Source organism: Nipponia nippon, unplaced genomic scaffold, assembly GCF_047370975.1.
Source record: "Nipponia nippon isolate SJK-2023a ecotype South Korea unplaced genomic scaffold, ASM4737097v1 scaffold_5, whole genome shotgun sequence".
NCBI classification, from domain to species: domain Eukaryota; kingdom Metazoa; phylum Chordata; class Aves; order Pelecaniformes; family Threskiornithidae; genus Nipponia; species Nipponia nippon.
Genome location: NW_028262369.1, coordinates 1,757,416 through 1,779,001, shown reverse-complemented (window position 1 = coordinate 1,779,001; position 21,586 = coordinate 1,757,416). Strand labels below are relative to the sequence as shown.

At 67.7% G+C, this 21,586-nt stretch overlaps 2 protein-coding genes across 4 annotated transcripts; both read left to right on the top strand.

The window, feature by feature from the left end:
• The first annotated feature begins 110 nt into the window (after window positions 1-110).
• Window positions 111-11,288, top strand: METRN (meteorin, glial cell differentiation regulator). 3 transcript variants are annotated; one of them, XM_087733503.1, is made up of 5 exons: window positions 111-220; window positions 828-2,399; window positions 8,622-9,043; window positions 9,226-9,285; window positions 10,061-11,288. In XM_087733503.1, exons 2-5 carry the CDS (start codon window positions 1,576-1,578, stop codon window positions 10,375-10,377), a joined length of 1,623 nt encoding a protein of 540 aa, XP_087589629.1. In that variant the 5' UTR covers window positions 111-220; window positions 828-1,575; the 3' UTR covers window positions 10,378-11,288. The 3 variants fall into 3 exon arrangements, with proteins under 3 accessions (XP_087589629.1, XP_087589628.1, XP_087589630.1); XM_087733502.1 differs by having other exon boundaries at window positions 125-247; XM_087733504.1 differs by lacking the exons at window positions 111-220; window positions 828-2,399 and adding an exon at window positions 7,691-7,811.
• A 6,981-nt stretch (window positions 11,289-18,269) lies between these two features.
• Window positions 18,270-21,532, top strand: ANTKMT (adenine nucleotide translocase lysine methyltransferase). Its single transcript, XM_087734174.1, has 5 exons — window positions 18,270-18,481; window positions 18,860-18,964; window positions 19,709-19,849; window positions 20,388-20,438; window positions 21,052-21,532. Exons 1-5 carry the CDS (start codon window positions 18,305-18,307, stop codon window positions 21,271-21,273), a joined length of 696 nt encoding a protein of 231 aa, XP_087590300.1. The 5' UTR covers window positions 18,270-18,304; the 3' UTR covers window positions 21,274-21,532.
• The last annotated feature ends 54 nt before the right edge of the window (window positions 21,533-21,586 follow it).

The following is a 21,586-nucleotide window of genomic DNA, read 5'->3' as shown; positions in this document are numbered from 1 at the left end:
CCCGCTAAACAACAGGAAAAATAAGCGGGGAGTGTTGGAGGGGGGGGGAATGGGGCCGGATCCGGATCTGGGGGGGGATGGAGAAGGGGGGTCCCTGCTGCCAGCCAGCCCGGGGAGCTGCTCGCACACGCACACGCGCGTTTGCACACACGCGTGTTCAGCAGCGGAGGCTGTTAAAGAGATACGGTCGTCGGTAATGATAATGGCTGGTGGCGGGATGGTACGGTAGCGGTAGCGGTACCGGGAGGTGAGGGTGCGGGACACGGAGAGGGAGGGAGGGATGCGGGGGGGGTGCGGGCAGGGCTGGGCTGGCAGCTGGGGGTGCAGGCAGGGGGAGAGAGGGGTGGGTGGGTGGGAGAATGCAGGGGTGGAAGGATGGGGGGATGGAGGGAGGGAGGGAGGGAGGGAGGGGTGGAAAGATGGAGGGGAGAAGGGAGAGATGGAGGGATGGAGGGATGATGGAGGGATGGAGGGAGGGATGGAGGGGTGGAAGAAGGGATAGAAAGATAGAGGGATGGAGGGATGGAGGGGTGATGGAGAGATGGAGGGAGGGATGGAAGGATGGAGGGAAGGATGGAGAGCTGGAGGGATGGAGGGATGGAGGGATGGAGAGACGGAGGGAGGGATGGATGGAGGGATGGAGGGATGATGGAGAGATGGAGGGATGATGGAGGGATGGATGGAGGGATGGAGGGGTGGAAGGAGGGATGGAGAGATGGAAGGATGGAGGGATGGAGGGATGGAGGGGAGGATAGAGGGAGGGATGGAGAAATGGAGGGAGGGAGGGACGGACAGACGGATGCTTCCTCTGGCTCTCTCCCCACCAGGGCGCTGGCAGGCTGGAGGTCCCGGTGCAGACCCCTCTCACCCCGGCAGCCGGCTCCCTGAGGCACAGCAGAGACGGTCGCTCCAGCTCCAGCACCCTGGGGTGCTGCGGGCACCCAGGGAAGGGTGCTGCACCCGAGTGCCGGGGGGGGTTCACCCACCCAGGCTGCAGCTGGCGGCGGGACCCGCAGCCAGGGGACACCCCATTGCTGCCCCCCCATTTCCCATCTCCCCCAGCTCAGCACCCACCCAGCACCCCCAGTCTGGGGCCCAGCTTCACCACTGCTGCCCAAACTGGAGGGAACTGGTTAGGTGCTGTGTTTAACCCCATCCCCTCCGCCTTCCCCTCGCACGGCCCCATGCGGGCAGCGGGGCCAGCTCGGCCGCTTGCCCCCGGCCGGGCCCTGGGGAGGCTGATGGAGCTGCCTGGCTCCGGCCGCCTGGCTCCTGCCTCCATTATTTATAAGGCAGGTCGGGTTTCGCACTGGCAGCTGGGAGAGGGCTTGGGGGAGGAGACTGGGCACGAGCACTCACACTCACACTCGCACTCACACTCACACCCTCATCCCACGCTGCCCAGCGGATGACAACCGCAGGCAAGGGGGCCAGAGGGGCCGGTGACCGCGGGGACGTGCGGGTCAGTGGCCTCATCCAGGTGACACGGCTTTTTCTGAGGAACTGGGGGTCCTTCCCCCTGTGACCCCTTGTCCCCCCAGCAGTGCCCTGTCCCCGCCGTGGTGCCCTGTCCCCATGGGGGTGTCCCAGGGGAATTGTCACCCAGCAGCAGCCCCGGAGCAGCGGGTGGTGGGCCAGCCTCGGGGGACACGCACTGTTTGCTGTCATCGCACCCCTGGACACCCCCTGAGCCCAGCCCCAGCGGGGCAGTTGGGTCCCAGATGGTCCCTGTTGTCCCCTTGGTCCTGCCATGTCCCCATTGACACTAACCCCTGCCAGCTCCGGGCCCCGGAGGGGACATGTTGGGGTGGCCCCCTGTCCTGGGGACATCTTCATGCCAAGAAGGGTCACCGCTGGAGGAGTGCCTGGGCAAGGGGAGTCTCCAAGTGCATGTCCCCAGTGGAGGGGACACGACTGGGGTGGACCCCCTCGTGCTGCCAGCCCAGGGGGGTACCCGCACCCGGGGGTGCCCGATGTGGGGTGCCCGGCCGCGCCGGCTCACCCTGCAGCCGCAGGCAGCCCCGGTTTGTCACCCCGTACTGTGGCAGGCCAGGCCCCCTGAGCCCCCCTGGTCCATGGGGATCGTCCCTCCCGGGTGGTGGCCGCTGTCCCCACGCTCAGGCCAGGGCGGCAGCCGAGAACCAAGCACGACCGCTCCTCCACAACTCATCTTTATGCAAACCGCCAGCACCCCATTGGCCTCCGCTGCCCTCCCGTCCCCCCCGTCCTGCGGGGGTGCTGCAGGGTCTCACCCCACGCACCCAGCTGTCCCCAACGGTGATGGGACCCTGGGCCGAGCATCACCCATCCAGCCGGACCACCGGTGCCAAAGCTGGACCGCAGTGCGCCGGGTGCCGTCGCCGCAGCAACCGCCGTCGCCTAGCGCCGGCTGTCTCCAGGTAACCCGTCGCCTAGCAATGGGGGATTTTTCACAGCTCGGGATGAAGAGTTGAAAGTTATTTTTAGCCCGGGCTGCGAATCAATAGGCAGCTCCATTCGCCACCCCGCAGGATGGACACGCGGGGGCCTCGCTGCGGCGGCGGCGGCGGGGGGCTGCCCAGGGGAGGGGGGTGGCCTGGGCGGCATGGGGTCACCACCCCGCCACTGCCCTCAGGGCCCTGGGACCCCCACCCCGGTATCAGCCCGCCCCCCCCCCCCGCCTCGGGCTCGGTGCCCTTTGTGCTGACCCCAGGGCTCAGCCCCCCTGGGCTCCCTGGGCCCTCCATAGGGCTTGGACCCCCTGGGCCCCCCCCGAGGCTGAGAGACCCCCCAGGGCTCCCCCCACTCCAGGCCACACGCAGGTGAGGGTGGGCAAGGGCAGGGCCCAGCCATGGGGACCCTCAGGCTTCTGCGGGGACCCTCGCCTGGCCACGGGGGACCCTCACCCAGCTGTGGGGACCATTAGCTTGCTGTGGGGACCCTCACCCAGCTGTGGGGATCCTCATCCAGCTGCTGGCACACTTGCTTTGCCATGGGGACGCCCGCCTTGCCATGGGGATCCTCATCTTCCCGTGGGGACCCCTGCCTTGCCATGGGGACACCCACCTTGCCATGGGGACCCTCACTTTGCCATGGGGACCCCTGCCTTGCCATGGGACCCCCACCTTGCCATAGGGACACCGACCTTGCCATGGGGACCCTCACTTTGCCATGGGGACCCCCGCCCTGCCATGGGGACCCCCGCCTTGCTATGGGAACCCCTGCCCTGCCATGGGGACCCCTGCCTTGCCATGGGGACCCCCGCCCTGCGGTTCCCCTCCTGGCAGCCTCCCCGGGCTCCTCCAGCCTCCCCAGGGCCTGTGCCTGCCCTCAGGGGCACCAGCCCGGGGGTCCGGATCCTCGGGGGCACTGGGAGGGGACAGAGCCCCGCTCACGACGCGTTCAGCGCCCGGGTTCCCTGGGGAGGGGCTGGGGGTACCCCCGCACGAGGCGAGGCTGCTCAGCTATTTTTTAAAGATGAGGTGGGTGCCTGTGGGCGCTCGGCTGGGCGGGAAAGCTCCCCACTCAGCCGCAGCGCGATGGAGAGGGGCTGGGGAGCCCCAGCCTCCGAGCAGCCCTTTTGGGGTCCCAAGCCCCGCCGAGCCCCCTTTCCCGGAGGGTTTCTGCCTCCGGGCATGGCCCAGCCTGGAGCATCCCTGCCCTCACCATCACTCCCCCACGGCACCGGGTGGAGGGTGCCCAGAGCCACCCCATGGGGACCCTTTTGTGGGCACGGGGGATGCCCCGGCTCAGCGGGAAGCCCAGGGACCTGCTTGGTGGTGGGGAAAGGAGAAAAGGAGAAAGGAAAGGAGAAAGGAAAGGAGAAAGCTCTGCTGAAGACGGGTGACCCAACAGGGAGATGGAGAATCATCAAAAAGCACAAGGGAAGGGACAAGGGTCCCTCTTGCTGTGGGGCAACGTGGAGCCCCAACGCCCTGGGTGCCCCATAGGTCTCACAGTGTGAGACCCCCCCGGAGCACACGTCCATGCTGGGCACCCAGCACGAGGCGGACCTGGACCTGTCAGAGCGGGCGCAGAGGGGACCGCGGAGATGGTCCAAGGGCTGGGAGAGCCGCGGGGGCAGCCGGGGCCGCTCAGCCTCAGCAGAGCTTCTGGCCGCCTTTTGATGGAGAAGGGGCTGCTAAGAACGACGGAGGGAGGCTTTTCCCCAGGATGTGTAGTGCCAGGAGAAGGGGTGATGGTTTTATACTGGCAGAGGATGGATTTCGACTGGATACAGGCTGGAATGGGCTGTGGGGAGGGGGTCGGAGATGGGAGGGGGCTGCCCCGAGGAGCTGTGGGTGCCCCAGACCTGGAGGTGCCCAAGGCCGGGCTGGACGGGGCTGGAGCACCCTGACCCGGCGGGAGATGTCCCTGCCCAGGACCGGCGACCTCTGAAGGTGCCACCCGATGAGCCGGTGCCCTGTCCCGCTGCGGGACGTGGCCTGTCCCCCCCGCAAACCCCCGGGCCGGAGCAGCCGCGGTCACAAGAGGGCACTGCGAGCCCGAGCATCCCGGGCCCCGCGGGCGGAGAGGGACGGGGGGGCCCCGGGGCCAAACCGGGAGCCCGGAGCAGCCCCGGGCCCCGCTGGAGAGGGGCCGGCGGCTTCCCCTGCCCCCCCTGCTCCGGCACCTCCCGGGGTGGCTGCCGGCCCCGGGGGGGCTACCGGCCCCGGGGTGCTCTGCCCCATCGGCTGGCCCAGAGGGATGAGTGAACCGGTGGGTGCTGGGGGGACTTTGCCCCGTCCCAGTTCAGCCCCAGCTCCGGTGGCTGCTCCCAAGGGGATCCTGGCCCCCTCGATGGCCGCGCCCCAAAGGCAGGGATGCCACTGGCCCAGTGGCCATGTGGAGGGAAGCCAGGGTGGTTTTGGCCAGCTGGTGCTGAGGTTTGTCCCGTAACACCCCGTTAAGGTGGATCAGGGTGCTGCACGCCCGGGCGGTGGCGGGGGCCAAGGGTGCTGGCTCACCCCGGGCTGCTGGAGCGGGGCTGGGGCAGGCTCGCTGCTGTGTCCCCTGTGGGGACGGGGACAACGCAAACGGCCGCGTCCCCCCTCCCCGCACCATGGGGGGTGCCAAGGGGAAGCCCCCCGAGGGTGCTCAGCACCCCACGGGGCGGAGGATCAGCCTCGGTGGGGTGAGGTCCCTGCCTGGGGACACCAGCGCCTGGTGGCACTGGTGCCACCCCAACTCTGGTGCCACCTCTTCCCCGGTGCCACCTCTTCCCTGGTGCCACCGCGCCTCTGGGGACCCGGTGCTGGCTGTTTGTGGGCTCCCTGGCTGGATCCCATGCCAAGCTCCGAGCCCAGCGGGCCCCGCTTGCCCACGGCCCTGGGCCCACTTCCCCGCCACGCAGGGGGTCACCGTGACCCGGCTTCGTGTGCGCAGCCGGGCCCTGGGGCCCAGCCACCCTCCGGCAAACCCCGCGGAGCCGCTGGTGGCCTCAGCACGAGGGCCAGCGGGCACAGAGCCCCCCACCCCGACACCCTGACACCCCGACACCCGCACCCCAACCCGCTCCACCTTAACCCGCAGCCCCTCCGGCCCCTCATTTTCCACGGATTCCAGCAGCTTGACTCCTTTCAGCATCATTTCATGGCCGGAGGGCTGCGAATCCCCCTCTCCCCTGCCTGCCCCCCCCCCGGCCCCCTCCCCTTCTCCCCCTTCCCCTCTTTCTTTCCGCCATCCAAATTTACAATCCCTCATTTCCATTCCGCTCCACCCTCTCTCCGGGGACTTTGTTCCCGGCCTGTATCATCCCATCCCGATTGTTCGGTGTTTATTTCAAACATTTTGGCGGGCTGTCACTGGATGGAAACTTAATTAATTGCGGGGTTTGTGGTGCTGGCACAATAGCGGCTGGAGGGGGGGGGTAAAATCCCGAGGGGCAAGTTTGGGGTGGGGAATGGGGGTTCGGGTGTGCGTGACCCCGTGCCAGGCCCAGCGCCACGCGCCACGGCTTCCCCCGGTTCAGAAAGTGCCCCTGTAGGGACGGGGGTGCTGCCGGGACGGGGGTAGTTTGTATGGAGGTTGGGGTGTGCGGGACTCTTGGGGTACATGGTGCTGGGGGGAGGGAACCAGAGGGGCTGTTGCCTGGGGTGTGCACAGCTTGGGGTGTGCATAGATTGGGGTGTACACAGCTTGGGGGTGCATTGTTGGGGTGTACATAGGTTGGGGTGTGCACAGCTTGGGGTGTGCATAGACTGGGGTGTACATAGACTGGGGTGTGCCTAGACTGGGGTGTATACAGCTTGGGGTGTGCATTGTTGGGGTGTGCATAGCTTGCGGTGTGCATAGACTGGGGGGGGGTGTAGGTTGGGGTGTGCATAGTTTCGGGTGTGCATAAGTTGGGGTGCATATAGGTTGGGGTGTGCATAGACTGGGGTGTATGTAGGTTGGGGTGTGCATAGACTGGGGTGTATATAGGTTGGGGTGTGCACAGCTTGGGGTGTGCATAGCTTGGGGTGTGCATTGTTGGGGTGTGCATAACCATGGCTGTACGTACCCCAGGGTGTACATAGCCTGGGGTGTGCATGACTCGAGGTGTGCATAGCCTGGGGTGCCTGTAGCCCCGGGTGTGCATGGCTGGGGGTGTACATAGCCTGGAGTGTGCATAGTTGGGGTGTACCCAGCCTGGGGTGTGCACAGTTGGGGTGTACCCAGCCCAGGGTGCCTGTACCCGGGGTGTGCATAGTTGGGGTGTAACCCAGCCTGGGGTGCCCATAGCTCGGGGTGTGCACAGTTGGGGTGTAACCCAGCCTGGGGTACCTGTAGCCCGGGGTGTGCACAGTTGGGGGTGTACTCACCTCGGGGTGCCTGTAGCCCAGGGTGTGCATAGTTGGGGTGTACCCAGCCAGGGGTATGCACGGTTGGGTTGTACCCACCCCAGAGTGCCTGTAGCCAGGGTGTGCACAGTTGGGGTGTACCCAGCCAGGGGTATGCACGGTTGGGTTGTACCCACCCCAGAGTGCCTGTAGCCAGGGTGTGCACAGTTGGGGTGTACCCACCCCAGGGTGCCTGTAGCCCAGGGTGTGCATAGTTGGGGTGTACCCAGCCGGGGGTGTGCACAGTTGGGGTGTACCCAGCCCGGGGTGCCTGTACCCGGGGTGTGCCCAGCCGGGGGTGTGCACAGTTGGGGTGTACCCAGCCCGGGGTGCCTGTACCCGGGGTGTGCCCAGTTGGGGTGTATCCAGCCCGGGGTGTGCCCAGCTGGGGTGTACCCAGCCCGGGGTGCCTGCACCCGGGGTGTGCCCAGTTGGGGTGTACCCAGCCCGGGGTGTGCCCAGTTGGGGTGTGCACAGCCCGGGGTGCCTGCACCCGGGGTGTGCCCAGTTGGGGTGTGCCCAGTTGGGGTGTACCCAGCCGGGGGTGTGCACAGTTGGGGTGTGCACAGCCCGGGGTGCCTGTACCCGGGGTGTGCGTGACGCGGGGCGCACCCCACCAGCGCTGCCTGTAGCCGGGGCCGCCCCGGCCGTGCCGCAGCCCCGGGGCCTCCGTGCTGGGCGGGGGGGGCCACTGGCGGCACCGGAGCCCCGGGGGGGCCGGGGATGCCCGGGGCGCGCGCTGCCGGTGCCCCCGGCGGGGGGGGAGGGGGGGGGGCGGCCCCGCCCCGCCGCCGCCATTGGCGGAAAGTTTGGGGCGCGGCGCGGGGTGGCGGCCCCGCTCCCCCCCCCCCCGCCCCCGGTGCGGGCAGCGGTGCGGGCAGGGCCGGGCAGGGCCGCCCCGGGGGCGGCCATGTGGGCGCTGCGGGCGCTCTGCCTGGCCGGGCTGGGAGCGGCGATCGGCGGCGGCGGCGGCGGAGGGGCCTCGGCGGATCAGTGCAGCTGGAGGGGCAGGTAGGCACCGGCACCGGCACCGGCACCCGGGGGCAGAGCCACGGGTGGGAGGCTGGGACCCGCCTCAGTTTCCCCACCCCTGGCTGCGGCTGCCCCCCCCGCCCCGAGGGATGCTGCCCCCCGGGGTGCTGGGGCCTCTCCGGGAGCCCCTTCCCCACCCGTGAACCGCAGCTCCGTGCTCGGCGGGGCCCGAAACGGTGCTGGGGAAAGCGGCGAGCTCCGGAACAAAGAGCCGGGCCCCGCCGGGAGGGGCTGGCGCCGGCCCCACGCGGGGCCGTGGGGGCCACGGGGAGCGGGCGGCCCCGGCAGCGTGGCCGGGACAAAGCCTCCCCACGGCCGCCCCCGCTCCCTCCAGCCTGGCCTTCCCCCCCCCCCCCCCTTCCCCCCGCTAAAACCGGCTCCGGGCACTGTTTACACGCGAGTCCCAATCCCGGGGGATGGGGGGGGGGGTGGAACCCCCCCAGCACCCACTGGGGATCCCCCAAAGGGGGGGGGATAACAAGCGACCCCGGGGCCGTGGGCACCCTGGCTGGGGGGGCATGGGAGCCGACCCCCGGTTTGAGGGGGGCCCTGCCTGAGCACCCCCCGGGGGGGTGCTGGGAAGCACAAGCACCCCCCGAATGATGCTCTTGCACCCCAACTCCGAGCCATCGAGGGTTCGGTGCTGCTCCTCCCCGCGTTCGCCCCGCACGCCTCCGCACGGGCGCTGCTCGGGAGTGCCGGGGTGCTGCTGTGCCGGGGGGGCCGTGGGTTGGGGGGTCCCCGTCACCCGGAGGGGTCCCGGCTGACGGGGGCCGCTGTGCCTCGCAGCGGGCTGTCGCAGGAGGCGGGCAGCGTGGAGCAGCTCTCCCTGCACTGCGCCGAGGGCTCACTGGAATGGCTGTACCCCACCGGGGCCCTGCGCCTCCGCCTGGCCCCCCGCTTGCCCCCCGCCGCCGCCTCCGCCAAGGGCAGGAGCCCCCGGCACGTCACCGCCTGCGTTAAACCCGCCGGCACCTTTCGGGGGGCTCAGCTCTACCTGGAGAGGGAGGGGGTGCTGGAGCTGCTGCTGCCGGAGGCCCCCCGACCCCGCGTCCGCTGCTTCAGCTGGCTGCCCCGGGAGAAGGTGGCTCTCTTCCTGCAGGCCACCCCGCACCCCGACATCAGCCGCCGCATCGCCGCCTTCCGCTACGAGCTGCGGGGCGACTGGCTGGCCCGCCCGGCGCTGCCCGCCGCCAGCCTCACCGGAGAAGGTGAGCGCCGAGCGTCCCGGCTCAGCCTGCCTCAGTTTCCCCAGGGCGGTGACCGCCTCCCTTGCCGGGGTGTCCCCGGTCTGCGCGGAGGCGAGAGGGTGCAGGGGCCGGATCCGGGGTGGTCGCCCCAAGGCTGGTCACCGGGAGCCACCGCGGTGACGGGCTGCGCTTGGCCGTTGCAGGGGCGTGCCGGCCGTGCAACGACACCGAGATCCTGATGGCCATTTGCACTAGTGACTTTGGTGAGCGCAGCCCCCCCGGGTGCTGGGGGGTCCTGGGGCTCCGCGGGAGGGAAGGAAACTCAAACTGGGGGGGCAACAGCCCCCAGGCAGCCCTGGCCTCCCCTTCCCGCGCTGGCCTGGCTTGGGCTGCGGCCATCCGTGCCCCGGAGGCTGCTTGGGATCGGGATGGAGATGGTGACGGGGGCGGGGACGGGGATGGGGACGGGGACAGAGATGGGGATGGGGATGGGGATGGGGACAGGGACGGGATGGGGACGGGGACGGAGATGGGGACGGGGATGGGGATGGGGACGGGGATGGGGACGGGGATGGGGATGGGGACGGGGATGGGATGGGGACGGGGACGGAGATGGGGATGGGGATGGGGATGGAGATGGGGATGGGGATGGAGATGAGGATGGGGACAGGGATGGGAACGAAGATGGGGCTGGGGACGGGGACAGGGAAAAGGATGGAGATGGGGATGGGGAAGAGGGATGGGGATGAAGATGGGAACGGGGACAGGGACGGGGACAGAGATAGGGATGGGGACGGGGAAAGGACGGGGATGGAGATGGGGATGGGGAAGAGGACGGGGATGGAGATGGGGATGGGGACAGGGATGGGGACGGGGATGGGGATGAGGATGGAGATGGGGGATGGGGACAGGGACAGGAACGGAGATGGAGATGGGGATGGAGATGGGGACGGGGACAGGGACAGGAACAGAGATGGGGATAAAGATGGGGATGGGGACGGGGACACACTGACACCCCTCCCTGCCTTCCCCCCGCAGTGATCCGCGGCAGCATCCGGAGCGTCTCCAACGACGTGGAGCTGCAGGAATCCGTCATCGGGGTGAGCGCCGCCCGCATCCACCGCCAAAAATTCCCCCTCTTCCAGGCGGGGGGGCGGCCGGGGCGGCCGGTGGGCAGCATCCGCACCCCGCTGCGCTGCGGCGTCAAGCCAGGCCCCGGCACCTTCCTCTTCACCGGGTGGCTGCATTTTGGCGAAGCCTGGCTGAGCTGCGCGCCCCGCTATAGGGACTTCCAGCGCATCTACGAGGGGGCGCGGCGCACGCGCCAGAACCCCTGCGAGTTCCCCATGGACTGAGGGGCTCGGGGAGGGCAGCCCGGTCCCGCGGGTGCTGGGGGGCCGGGGTCCCGCAGGCAGCAAGAGCATCCCCGGGGGGACGCAGGGGCAGCGCGCCAGCAGGGATGGTGCCCGGAGGGAGCGTGGCACTTTGGTCCTCGCCGGGCTCCGGCAGCGCCTGCCACCGGGCTGAGGGGGTCCCGGGAAAATCCTGCTGGAAGAGAAGGGATTTTCCCAGGGCGCGCTCGCCCGTGGTCCCCAGGGACCTGCCCGGGTGAGGGGTGCAGTGGCGTGGGGCAATGGGTTGGGGGGTCCCTGGGGACCGGAGTGCTGCGGGCTCGGGGTGCTGCGGGCTCGGGGTGCTGCGTGCTCAGGGGATGCTGCAGGCTTGGGGTCGCTGCGGGCTCGGGGACGCTGCGTGCTCAGGGGATGCTGTGGGCTCGGGGACGCTGTGGGGCACGGTGGGTCCAGCACGATGGGGCGGCCGTCTCCCGCCCCGGGAGGGCTCGGTGGCGGGTGGCCATGGCGGTGGGTGGCCGTGGTGGCAGGGCTGGGGACATGACGGGCATGGTGGGGCGCAGAAGGGCCAGGAGGTGAATTTGCGATGTCGGGGGTGGAAGGGGGAGCGGGACGGTGGCGAGCCTTGCCCTGGCCCTGCCTGCAACGCGGGGTACGGGCAGGAGCCGCGGGGCGGATGCTGAGGAAGAGGAGTGAGGCCGAAGGGAGCGAGGGGGATGGTGAGGCAGGAGGAAGGCTGACGCGGGGAGCAGAGATGTCCCGGCATGGCCGGACAGGACCAAAGCGCTGATGCAGGAAGGTGCCGCGGGAGCGGGGAGAGGTCGGGCCGTGCCACCCATCACCGCCAGCCCGGGGCCGCGGCCTGACGGCGGCTGCCGGATCCCGCTGTGCCGGCTCGCCGGCGGCGGGGCACACCGTGCCAGCCGGGGGGGGGATTTTTGACCGTGGGGGTGGGGGGCATCGTATGTGCACTAAAGTTATAACGATACCAAATTTGTGACTTTTTTTTTTTTTTTTTATATATAAACTAAGCTGTATTTGTAGCGTGTGCCTCTCCTTGTTGTAAAAAGCTGAGCGGGATGTTCACCAACACGTGCCGCGGGTGAGTGCCGGTGCCGGTGCCGGTGTGTGCCATGGCGTGAAGCTCTGCCTCCCCTTGCGCCAGCACCAACTGGGGGGCTGGAAACAGCCCTACTATTTATATATCTATATATAGATAGGTTGTTATTTCTAAATGCTGCACCCCTGCTGTTCCCCTGGGTGGGTCAGTTTGGGGTTCCTCGCCCCGGGCAGCACCGAGCGAGCGGGGCCGGTGCTGGGGATCGCGTGGCCCCGTGCCGGGTGGGCGACCCCGCCGGCGGAGCCGCTGTCAGGGCCGATTCTCGTCAGCGCCGCCGGCCACAAGGCCTCATTGTGCCGGGCTGCGCGGCGGCGGCTTCCCAACCCTGCCCGCTCCCACCCCGCCGCTGCCCGCCTCCGCGGGGGCTCCCGCGCTGCCCCGGCGTCCCCGGATGGTGGCAAGGGGGGTGGGACCCCCAGCTGGGGAGGGGATTGGGACCCCAAGATGGAGATGGGGTAGGGGACGCCTGGCTGGGGTGGGGGCACGGGACCCCCAGCCACGGACGGGGCACAGGACCCCCAGCCAGGGACCTTTCCTCCCCATCCGTGATGCCCACAGGGGCTCAGCGCTGGAAAAGGTCACCCCCCCTGAGCCCCCCGAGCCCCCCGAGCCCCCAAACCACCCGAGCCAGGGCCACGGCAGCTGTCAGCTCGTGCTTTAATACCTTCTCAATCTTATTTCAATAACCCCTTTTCAACTACCACTAGCCAGCTATTTGGTGGCCCCGCTGCCCATAACACACTTTTACTTGCCCAGAAACCGTTTCCAAAGAGTGCTGGGGGCTTCGGAGTATAATAATTAAATATATATATATATCTGTGTGTGTATAAAATGATCTGGCTGTGGTGCGATCCTGCCCGCGAGCTCGCGGCTGCAAGCCTGCCCAGTGGCTTCAATACGCAACACGGTTTCCTTTAAGAAGAGTTCGATGCTTTTCTTTTTTTATGCTTTATTGCCAAAGGGCTGCTGCTCATTTTGGGGCCAGGCTGGGCCCAAGGGCAGGATCAGGCCCTGGGGGAGGCGGGATGCTCCAGCCCCAGCTCTGGAGGATGCCCGCATCCCGCTGGATTCTGGCAGCAGGGAAGGGGGAAGGAGTGGGAAACCCAGTGGAGGAGGGAAAAATGAGGCTGGAAAAGCAATAAATGAGGTGCAAAGGGAATTGCGCTGCCCACGGCATCCTCCGTACGCCCCGGGGACAGAGCACGGCTGCTCCGACCCCACCGCAATCCAGCACATTCCTCTCAGCTAAATTATGGCATTTAATGCGCCGAGCATCCGGCAGCTTTCTGTCCAGCAGAATTTCTTGTTTTTCTTCCAATCTGTTTATTTGGCCAACCCAGCTCGTTCCGCTGCGGCGGAAAGGGCTGTTATCCTGCTCCTTCTCTTGCTGCAGAGGTTTTCGTGCTGTTTTCGGTGCCCTCTGCCCTGTGTCAGGTTGGGTCGGCTCGCGCTTCCCACGGCTGCCGGCTCCCGCCGCGGCTGGGCTGCGGCCAGGGCACACACACTTCCTACGGGAGCGTCCCACGGGGGGGACCGGGCAGCCGGTGCCTCAGTTTCCCCACCGCAGGATGGGGATAACAGCCCTTCCCTGCTGCTCGGGGCTGCCGTGGCACCAGGCAGCATCCCACGGCCTCGGCACCCTCGTCTCCCCGGGGCCGGTCATCCCAGCATCTCCCCGAAAGCAGAGACTGGCCTTGGCCAAGCCTAATTCCTGCCTGGCCCCTCCTGCCTCTTGGCAGGGTTAAAAACACAATGAGACCAACTCCATCCCGGTCCGTATCTCCTCCGCAGGCTGGAAAATGGGGCGGGAGGCAGCGTGGCGGCGGGGGGAGAGCGTGGCGGGGGCCCCGGCGTGCTGGGGGCTGCTTTGGGCAGGCCAGAAGGGAGCTGGGGGTCTCCGGAGGGGCAGCCGGAGTCCATCGGGGCTTGGAAAGAGGGGTGGCGATGGCAGAGGGTGGCGGTGGCACCCTGCGAGCCCAGGGAGGGGTCCCCGCTGCGGGCATCGCGGCTGTCTGCAGCATCCCCGGGGACGGTCCGGCCGGACCCGCTCCAAACACCCCCCCCCGAGGGTGGCTTTGGGGACACGATGGGGAGCAGCACCCCAAAACCAGCTGCCTCGGTGGAAACGCGCCCAGGGAGGTGCCCGGGGCTCCTCGTCCACGGACCCATCGCATCCCAGCCCGGGGAGCCCTGCGGTCACGCTGCCGATGGGTGTCCGCACCGGGACGGCAAAACGCAGAACGGTGGCGTTGACGGGGTGTCCCCCGGTCCCTGTCCCCATCCCCGTCGCACAAAGGGAGCCGCCATTTCCCGCCATTTCCCCACCCCACCCCGGGCCCTTCTCCCCCCTCTCCTGCCCCCTTCGCCCTCCTCCTTCCCGGCCGCCGGATAAAAGCCCGAACGTGTGAATCGCGGGGCACAAAGGGGAGGCACAAAGGCGGCCGGCCCCGCTCAGCCCTTCCCGCGGCCCCCGGCCCCGAGCAGGAATCTGCAGGCCTTGCGTCCACCCCGGCGATGTCCGGGCAGCCTGCCTGCCCTGCCTGCCCTGCCTGCGCCCCGGGGCCCAGGAGCTGGCGTGGAGCAAGGGAATGACCAGGGGGTCCCCGGTAGGGTCAGGATGATGCTCCTGGGGTTAGGGGATGCCCTACAGGGTCAGAATGATATCCCTGGGGTTAGGAGATACCCCATAAGGTCAGGATGAGGCCCCTGGGGTTTGGGGATGCCCCATAGGGTTGGATGATGCTCCTGGGGACCAGGGGATGCCCCATAAGGTCAGGATGAGGTCCCTGGGACCAAAAGGATGCCCCATAAGGGCAGGATGAGGTCCCTGGGGTTCAGAGATACCCTATAGGGTCAGGATGAGGCCCCTGGGGTTCAGGGATGCCCTGTAGGGTCAGGATGAGGCCCCTGGGGTTCGGGGATGCCCCATAGGGTCAGGATGAAGCCGCCGGGGTTCGGGGATGCCCCACAGGGTGGGATGAAGCCCCGGGGCCGGGGTTTGGCCGGCACCAGGTCGGCTGGGGCAGCCTGGGTGCCTGCGTGGGGCAGCAGAGGAGGGGCTGGGGGGCACAGCCCAAGCCCTGGGCAGGACGGGGTGAGCTCTGCCCCACGGCCCTCGGCGAGAGGAGGGGCGAGAGCCTGGTGATGCCGAGGACACCGACACCCCCAGCCCTGCCACCCCTTGGGGAGCTGCACCCCAAAGCCTTGGGGTAAGGGGGCTGCTCCGAGTCCCCCTCTTTGACCGGGCCAAGGCTGATCCGGCATCGTCCCTGCGCCGCGCAGGGATGCTCGGGGCTGGGGCAGGACCCTGGCCCGCAGCAGGGCCCCCGCGGCCCCTCACCCCGGCTCTCCCCGGTCCGACGCGCCTGCGCCCGCCGAGCCGGGCTGCCGACAGCTGGTGGGAAGGAGCTTTCCCAGCACATAGCGACAAATTCCTGGCGGGCAGGGCTGCTTTGCAGCCGCCGCGGCCTCGGCAGGGGGAAGCTGCCCTGGAAAGAGGCGGATTAAAAGCTCTTTGGCTCCGGTGGCGCAGCCCAACTGGTCCCATCGCAGGGCCACCTGCTCGGCACGACACCCCAGGATGCTGCCGGCCACCCAGGGCTGGGGCAGAAGGGGATGCTGCCACCCCCCACCGACCCCGGCCGAGCCCCGGGGGCCCCGCACGGAGGCTCAGCCCTGCCTGGGAATTGCTTCATTCATTTATTTGCTCTGCGGCATCACGGGAGGCCTTGGGCTGCCTCGGGGTCCCCATGGACCATCCTCCTCCTCCGCCCCGCTCTTCCCCCAGCTCCTATTTCCCCTGCTTTTCTGCTCACTCTCAGCCTTAACCGGCTCCACCTGCCAGTGAGCACCAGAAAATCGGAGCAATCCCTGTGCCCCCCGATTTGGCCGCAGCCGCGCCGGGTGCTTTGGCGGGACGGGGCAGGGAAAGAGCCCTGGGCAATATTTCTGGGCTATACGCAGCGCGTAGGGCCGGCTTTGCCTTCCCGGCGGAGCCCCATCGCCGCGCCGGGGGATGCGTTTCATGGGGTCTGGTTGCCATTAAGCACCCCGAGCTTCAGGCCTCGGTTTGAGGGGGGAGCACGCATGGGGTGCGTGCGCATCCTCAGCGCAAGGGCGGAATATTTGGTTGCCACAAATAAGGGCGAGATGGGAGCAGGAACGGGTGCTCGCCTTTGGCGGCTCCTCCCTTGGCTGCTGCCTGCGTCGGCTCCTTGGGAAAGGGGGGCTCCGGGCGCCCCAATCCCGCTCCCCTGCACCCCAAAGCCGTTCCCAGGCTGGGAGCCTCCGCTCGCAATCGCACACGGGCGATGTCCCCGGGCGTGCGAGGAGGCCGGGCGCCCCATGGCGAGGGCGTCGGGTGCCCCTGGCCGTTGTACGGGCCCTGAGCTCCCCGGGGACCCCCCGATACGGTGCTGGGGGGGAGCCCTGCAAGTATTGACCCAAAGGCCGGGGGGGAGCAGGGGGGGAAGGCGATGGCGGTGACGGCGATGCGGCAGCAAGCGCCGGCGCGGGCAGGGAAGCTGCCTGCCCTTTGTGCGCCCGCTCCCCTAACCGAGCCCTTCTTGCTGCCGGGTTGGGGTCGGTTCGCGGGGTTTTTTACGCACTGCGGGCGGGCAGGGGCTGCGGGGGCCTGGCTGCCCCCCCGCTTCCCACAGCCTGGGATTTTCCCACAGTCGCCGCTCCCTCGCGGCAGGAAACCCGCCGCCCGCGCGCCGGCGGCACACACAGCCGCGCACAGCCGCGCGCAAGGGTGAGCAACTGCACACGGCCCCGCGCAGCCACGCACAAGGGCGAGCAACTGCGCACAGCCCTGCACGGCTGCACACAAGGGCAAACAACCGCGCACGGCCCCGCGCAGCCGCGCGCAACCGCGCACAAGGGCGAACAACCGCGCACAGCCTCGCGCAGCCGCGCGCAACCGCGCACAAGGGCGAGCAACTGTGCACGGCCCTGCGCAGCCGTGCGCAACCCTGCACAACTGCGCACAACCGTGCTCAACTGCGCACTGCTGCACACAGCTGTGCACAGTCGAGTACAGCTGCACAGAACGGTGCACAACCACACGCAGCCCTGCACAACTGCGCCCAACCGTGCTCAACTGCGCACCACCGCACACAACCACGCACAGCTGCACAGAACAGTGCACAACCACACACAGCCATGCACAACTGTGCACGGCAGCATACAACCATACCCAGCCATGCACAGCCCTGCACAACCATGCACAGCTTTTCACAACTGCACACAACTGCACACAACTGCGCACAGCCATGCACAACCGTGTACAACCACACACAACTGTGCACAACCGTGCATGGCTGCGCACATCTGCGCACAGCCCCACGCAACCATGCACAGGTGTGCACAGCTTTTCACAGCTGTGCACAACCGTGCTCAACTGCGCACCGCCGCACACAACCACGCACAGCCGTGTACAGCTGCAGAACACGGTGCACACCCCCATGCAGCCCCGCACAACAACGCACAGCTTTTCACAACTGCACACAACCATGCACAACTGTGCACAACCACACACAACTGCGAACGGCTGTGCACATCCGCACACAGCCCTGCACAACCGCACACAGCCTTGCACGGGTGTGCACAGCTTTTCACAACTGCACACAACCGGGTACAACTGCAGACAATTGTGCACAACCACACACAACTGTGCACAACCGCACACATCCCTGCACAGTCGTACACAACCGTGCGCAGCCCTGCACAACTGCACACGACCACGCGTAACCATGCACAGCCACACACAACTGTGCACGGGCATGCGCAGCTTTTCACAACTGCACGCAACCATGGACAACTGCACACAGCTATGCACAACCGTGTACAACCAGGCACAACCCCACACAGCTCTGGACAACCACCCACAGCCCTGCACAGCCGTGCACAACTGCACACAACCACGCCCAACTGCACACAACCACGCCCGTCCGTGCACAACCGCACGCAGCCGCCCGAAAAGCCGTGTACGGCCCTGCACAACCGCACACAACGGCGCACACCCGCGCACAGCCGCACAGGACCACGCAGACCCGCGCACAGCCGCACACCACCCGGCACAACCTCACAGGGCCCTGCACAGCCCCAGCGCTCGCCGCCGGCAGCCCCGGGGCCGCTCGGCTCGGTTGGGCTCGGCTCGGCTGAGCTCGGCTCAGCCCGGCTCGGCTCGGCTGGGCTCGTTCCCGCTCGGCTCGGCTCGGCTCGGCTCGGCCGGGCCCGGCTCGGCTCGGCTCGGCTGGGCTCGGCTCGGCCCGGGTCGGGTCGGCTCGGCTCGGCCCGGCTCGGCTCGGCTCGGCTGAGCTCGGCTCGGCCCGGGTCGGCTCGGCTCGGCTCGGCTCGGCTCGGCTCGGCTCGGCTCGGCTCGGCTGGGCTGGGCTCGTTCCCGCTCGGCTCGGCTCGGCTCGGCCGGGCCCGGCTCGGCTCGGCTCGGCCCGGCTCGGCTCGGCTCGGCTGGGCCCGGCTCGGCCCGGGTCGGGTCGGCTCGGCCCGGCTCGGCCCGGCTCGGCTCGGCTCGGCTCGGCTGAGCTCGGCTCGGCCCGGGTCGGCTCGGCTCGGCTCGGCGCGGCTCGGCTCGGCTGAGCTCGGCTCGGCTGAGGCTCGGCTCGGCTCGGCTCGGCTGAGCTCGGCTCGGCTCGGCTCGGCTCGGCTCGGCTCGGCCCGGCTCTGCCCGGCTCGGCTCGGCTCGGCTGAGCTCGACTCGGCCCGGGTCGGCTCGGCTCGGCTCGGCTCGGCTCGGCTCGGCCCGGCTCGGCGGGGCGGGGAGCGGCGGGGCCGCCCCTTCCGGCAGCCATGGAGGAGCCGGGGGAGCCGGGGGAGCCGGGGGAGGCGGCCTGGCCGGGCCGAGGGGAGGGGGCGCTGGGCGGGCTGGGGCTGCTGGAGCTGGCGGTGGCCAGCGGGGCGGCCGCCTGGGCCACCTGGGCCACCCTGCTGATGCCCGGCTTCCGCCAGGTCCCCCTGCGGCTGCAGGTACCGCCGCTGCCCCCCCACCCCTTCTCGGGGACGCCCCCAACCCCTTCCTCGGGGACCCCCCTTCTTCTCGGGGACCCCTCCTACCCCTTCCTGGGGGACCCCCACCCACCCTTTCTCGGGGACTCCCCCACCTCTCCTCGGGAACCCCCTACTCCTTCTCGGGGACCCCCTACCCCTCCTTGGGACCCCCCCAGCCCCTCCTTGGGGACCCCCCACCCTTCTCGGGGACCCCCCCACCCTTCTCAGGGAATCCCTACCCCTTCTTGGGAACCCCCCAACTCCCCAAGCGTTCTTTGGGGACCCCCCAGCCTTCTCAGGGACCCCCAAACCCCTCCTCGGGGACCCCCCCGGACCTGACCGCCCCCTCTCCCCCAGGTTCCCTACCTGCCCTCCAGCCCCCAGCAAGTGGCGAACACCCTGGCGCTGCTGCGGAGCCGCACGGGGAAGACGGTGGACCTGGGATCGGGAGATGGCCGGCTTGTAAGGGGGGGCTGGGGGCTGGGAGGGGGGCTGCGCTCGGCAGGAGGGCGGCTCGGAGCCCCCCCGCTCCTGGCTGTGGTTCTGGGTGGCCCTAGGTGGTCCTAGATGGCCCTAGACAGCCCTAGGTGGTCTTAGGTGGCCCTAGACGGTCCTAGATGGCCCTAGATGACCCTCGATGGTCCTAGACGGCCCTAGGTGGTCCTAGATGGCCCTAGACTGCTGTAGGTGGTCCTAGATGGCCCTAGGTGGTCCTAGACAGCCCTAGGCGGTCCTAGACGGCCCTAGGTGGTCCTAGATGGCCCTAGGTGGTCCTAGACTGCTGTAGGTGGTCCTAGACAGCCCTAGGTGGTCCTAGGTGGCCCTAGATGGCCCTAGGTGGTCTTAGACAGCCTTAGGTATTCCTAGGCGGCCCTAGGTAGCCCTAGATGGTCCTAGATAGCCCTGGGTGGTCCTAGGTGGCCCTAGGTGGTCCTAGACAGCCCTAGGTGGCCCTAGGTGGTCCTAGACAGTCCTAGGTGGCCCTAGAAGACATCACATGCAGTGAGCAGGGTGGGAACGACCACTCTAGGAGGAAAGACCTAGACAAGCCTTTGCACCTGGAAGGCGCTGAGGACCAAGGTCACCCTGCCCATGAGCCAGCAGGAGGGAGCGAAGTGGAGCTGGGCAAGAGCCCCTGTCCCCCAGATTGTCCCCCAAACTCAACACCGAGGTTCATTTCGGTTGCAACTCTCTCTCTCTCTCCAGGTGGTAGAGGCTTATAAGCAAGGTCTCAGGCCAGCCGTTGGCTACGAGCTCAACCCCTGGCTGCTGTGCCTCTCCAGCTACCGGGCCTGGAGGGCTGGGTACCACGGGAAGGTTTCCTTCCTGAAGAAGGACCTGTGGAAGGTAACAGCGTCCCGAGGGGCTGGCTGTAGTCAGGGCAGGGCCGGGGTTTGGTCTTACATCTCCAGCCAGCCTTTGGTGAGGGTCGCTTGCTCCTTCCCCAACCCACGCTGCTCCCAGGAGGTGGAAAAACCACCCTCCTTCCGCAGGGAACGCCCGCGGCTGGCTGCTGGTGGGGCAGGCAGCAGCGCTCCTTCTCAGGGCAGCTTTGGGAAGAGGTCTTAGGTGCTGCTGACGCGCGGTGGCCGTCGTAGACATCCTGCTAAAGCTGGCATCAGGTACCCGCAGCCCAACCGGGGAAAAGCCAGCAGGGAATGTGGTTTGGGACGATGCTGGAGGCAGGTGTTTTGCAAGAGGTGCTGCTTTCACGCCCGGCTCCTGGTTGCACCAACACATCCCCGTCCCACACGTTGTGGGGCACCTCTGCTTCCCCCGACGTTCAAAAGATCGCCCGCAAAGCGCTTGGCCGCTCGGACGGTTCCCCCCGCCGCTCCCCCTCCGCCTGTCGCTGCTTTTATTCCCCTTTTCCTTCTCTCTTAAGGTGAATCTTTCCGATTGCTACAACGTGATGGTGTTCCTGGCCCCCAGCGTGGTAAGTGGGTCCCTGGCACCCCGACGTGTTCTGAGCGAGCTCGAGGGAGGGGTTTTGTAGCAAAGAGAGACGATCTGGGACGGGGGCAAAGACTCTTGGAAAAAGAAGGCCAAGTGGGCGTCGGTGGGAGCGAGCGGTTTGGTGCTCAGCACCACTTGAATTTATAGAAACACGGAGTCATTTAGGGTGGAAAAGACCCTTGAGTCCAGCCGTTAACCCAGCACTGCCAAGGCCACCACTAACCCATGTCCCCAGGCACCACATCTCCCCGGCTTTTAAATCCCCCCAGGGATGGGGACTCAGCCCCTGCCCTGGGCAGCCTGGGCCAGCACTCGATAACCCTTTTGGTGAAGAAATTCTTCCTAACGTTCCATCTAAACCTCCCCGGGTGCAGCTTGAGGCCGTTTCCCCTCATCCTATCGCTTGTTACTTGGTCCTAATCCCAACCACGCACAGGACTCGTACCGGCCCTGCGTTTTGGAAGGGTTTTTGGTTGATGCTGTCTGCTTGGGACCCACCAGCCGTGCCGAGAAGCTGCCCTGTGATCCCTTGGTGGCACTGCCACCGCGTGCCTTTTTCCTAAGGCCGCCTGGCCCTGGCTGTCTCTCCCCAGAAACCTCCCCTGGCCGCCAAGCTCCTTGCAGAACTCCCCGACGAAGCCCGGGTGGTGGCTGGACGCTTCCCCTTCCCCTCCTGGACCCCCACCAGCACCCTTGGGGAGGGCTTGGAGCAAGTCTGGGCCTATGACATGAAGGAGGTGCGGCGAGCGGCGCAGAGGGAAGCCCGGTCTAGCGGCAGCCTTGTTAAGCCTGGCATTAAGGGTCAGCAATGGTAGAGGTCAGAGCCTCTCCAGCCCTTAGGCTCAGCTCAGGACAGCAGAGAGAGGGATGCTTTTTCCCCGGGGACTTGCAGCATGGTGGTCCCTCCTTGTCTTCCAAAGAGCGGGCGGTTTGGGGGAAGCAAGGGAAGGGAAAAACCAGATCTAGAAATCCTGGAATTATCACAGGATTTAAGGGCTAAATCTCCAGTGCCTCTTTCTGAATGTTTGCTACTTTATTTCTAGTTAATTTTTCAAAATAAACATTTGGATGGTTCTTCCCTTGAGGCTTTTGCTTTGCCTTTGAGCCGCAGGGTGCTCCTGGAGCCGG

What these genes read in the sequence shown, in the direction of transcription:
- METRN (XM_087733503.1), top strand. Translation starts at nt 1,576, where the DNA reads ATGGGGGTGTCCCAGGGGAATTGTCACCCAGCAGCAGCCCCGGAGCAG. An exon ending in CTAGCGCCGGCTGTCTCCAG is followed by an intron (nt 2,400 to 8,621) that starts GTAACCCGTCGC and finishes TGTGCCTCGCAG; the next exon opens with CGGGCTGTCGCAGGAGGCGG. An exon ending in CATTTGCACTAGTGACTTTG is followed by an intron (nt 9,286 to 10,060) that starts GTGAGCGCAGCC and finishes TTCCCCCCGCAG; the next exon opens with TGATCCGCGGCAGCATCCGG.
- ANTKMT (XM_087734174.1), top strand. Translation starts at nt 18,305, where the DNA reads ATGGAGGAGCCGGGGGAGCCGGGGGAGCCGGGGGAGGCGGCCTGGCCG. An exon ending in AGGTCCCCCTGCGGCTGCAG is followed by an intron (nt 18,482 to 18,859) that starts GTACCGCCGCTG and finishes CCTCTCCCCCAG; the next exon opens with GTTCCCTACCTGCCCTCCAG. An exon ending in TGTTCCTGGCCCCCAGCGTG is followed by an intron (nt 20,439 to 21,051) that starts GTAAGTGGGTCC and finishes GTCTCTCCCCAG; the next exon opens with AAACCTCCCCTGGCCGCCAA.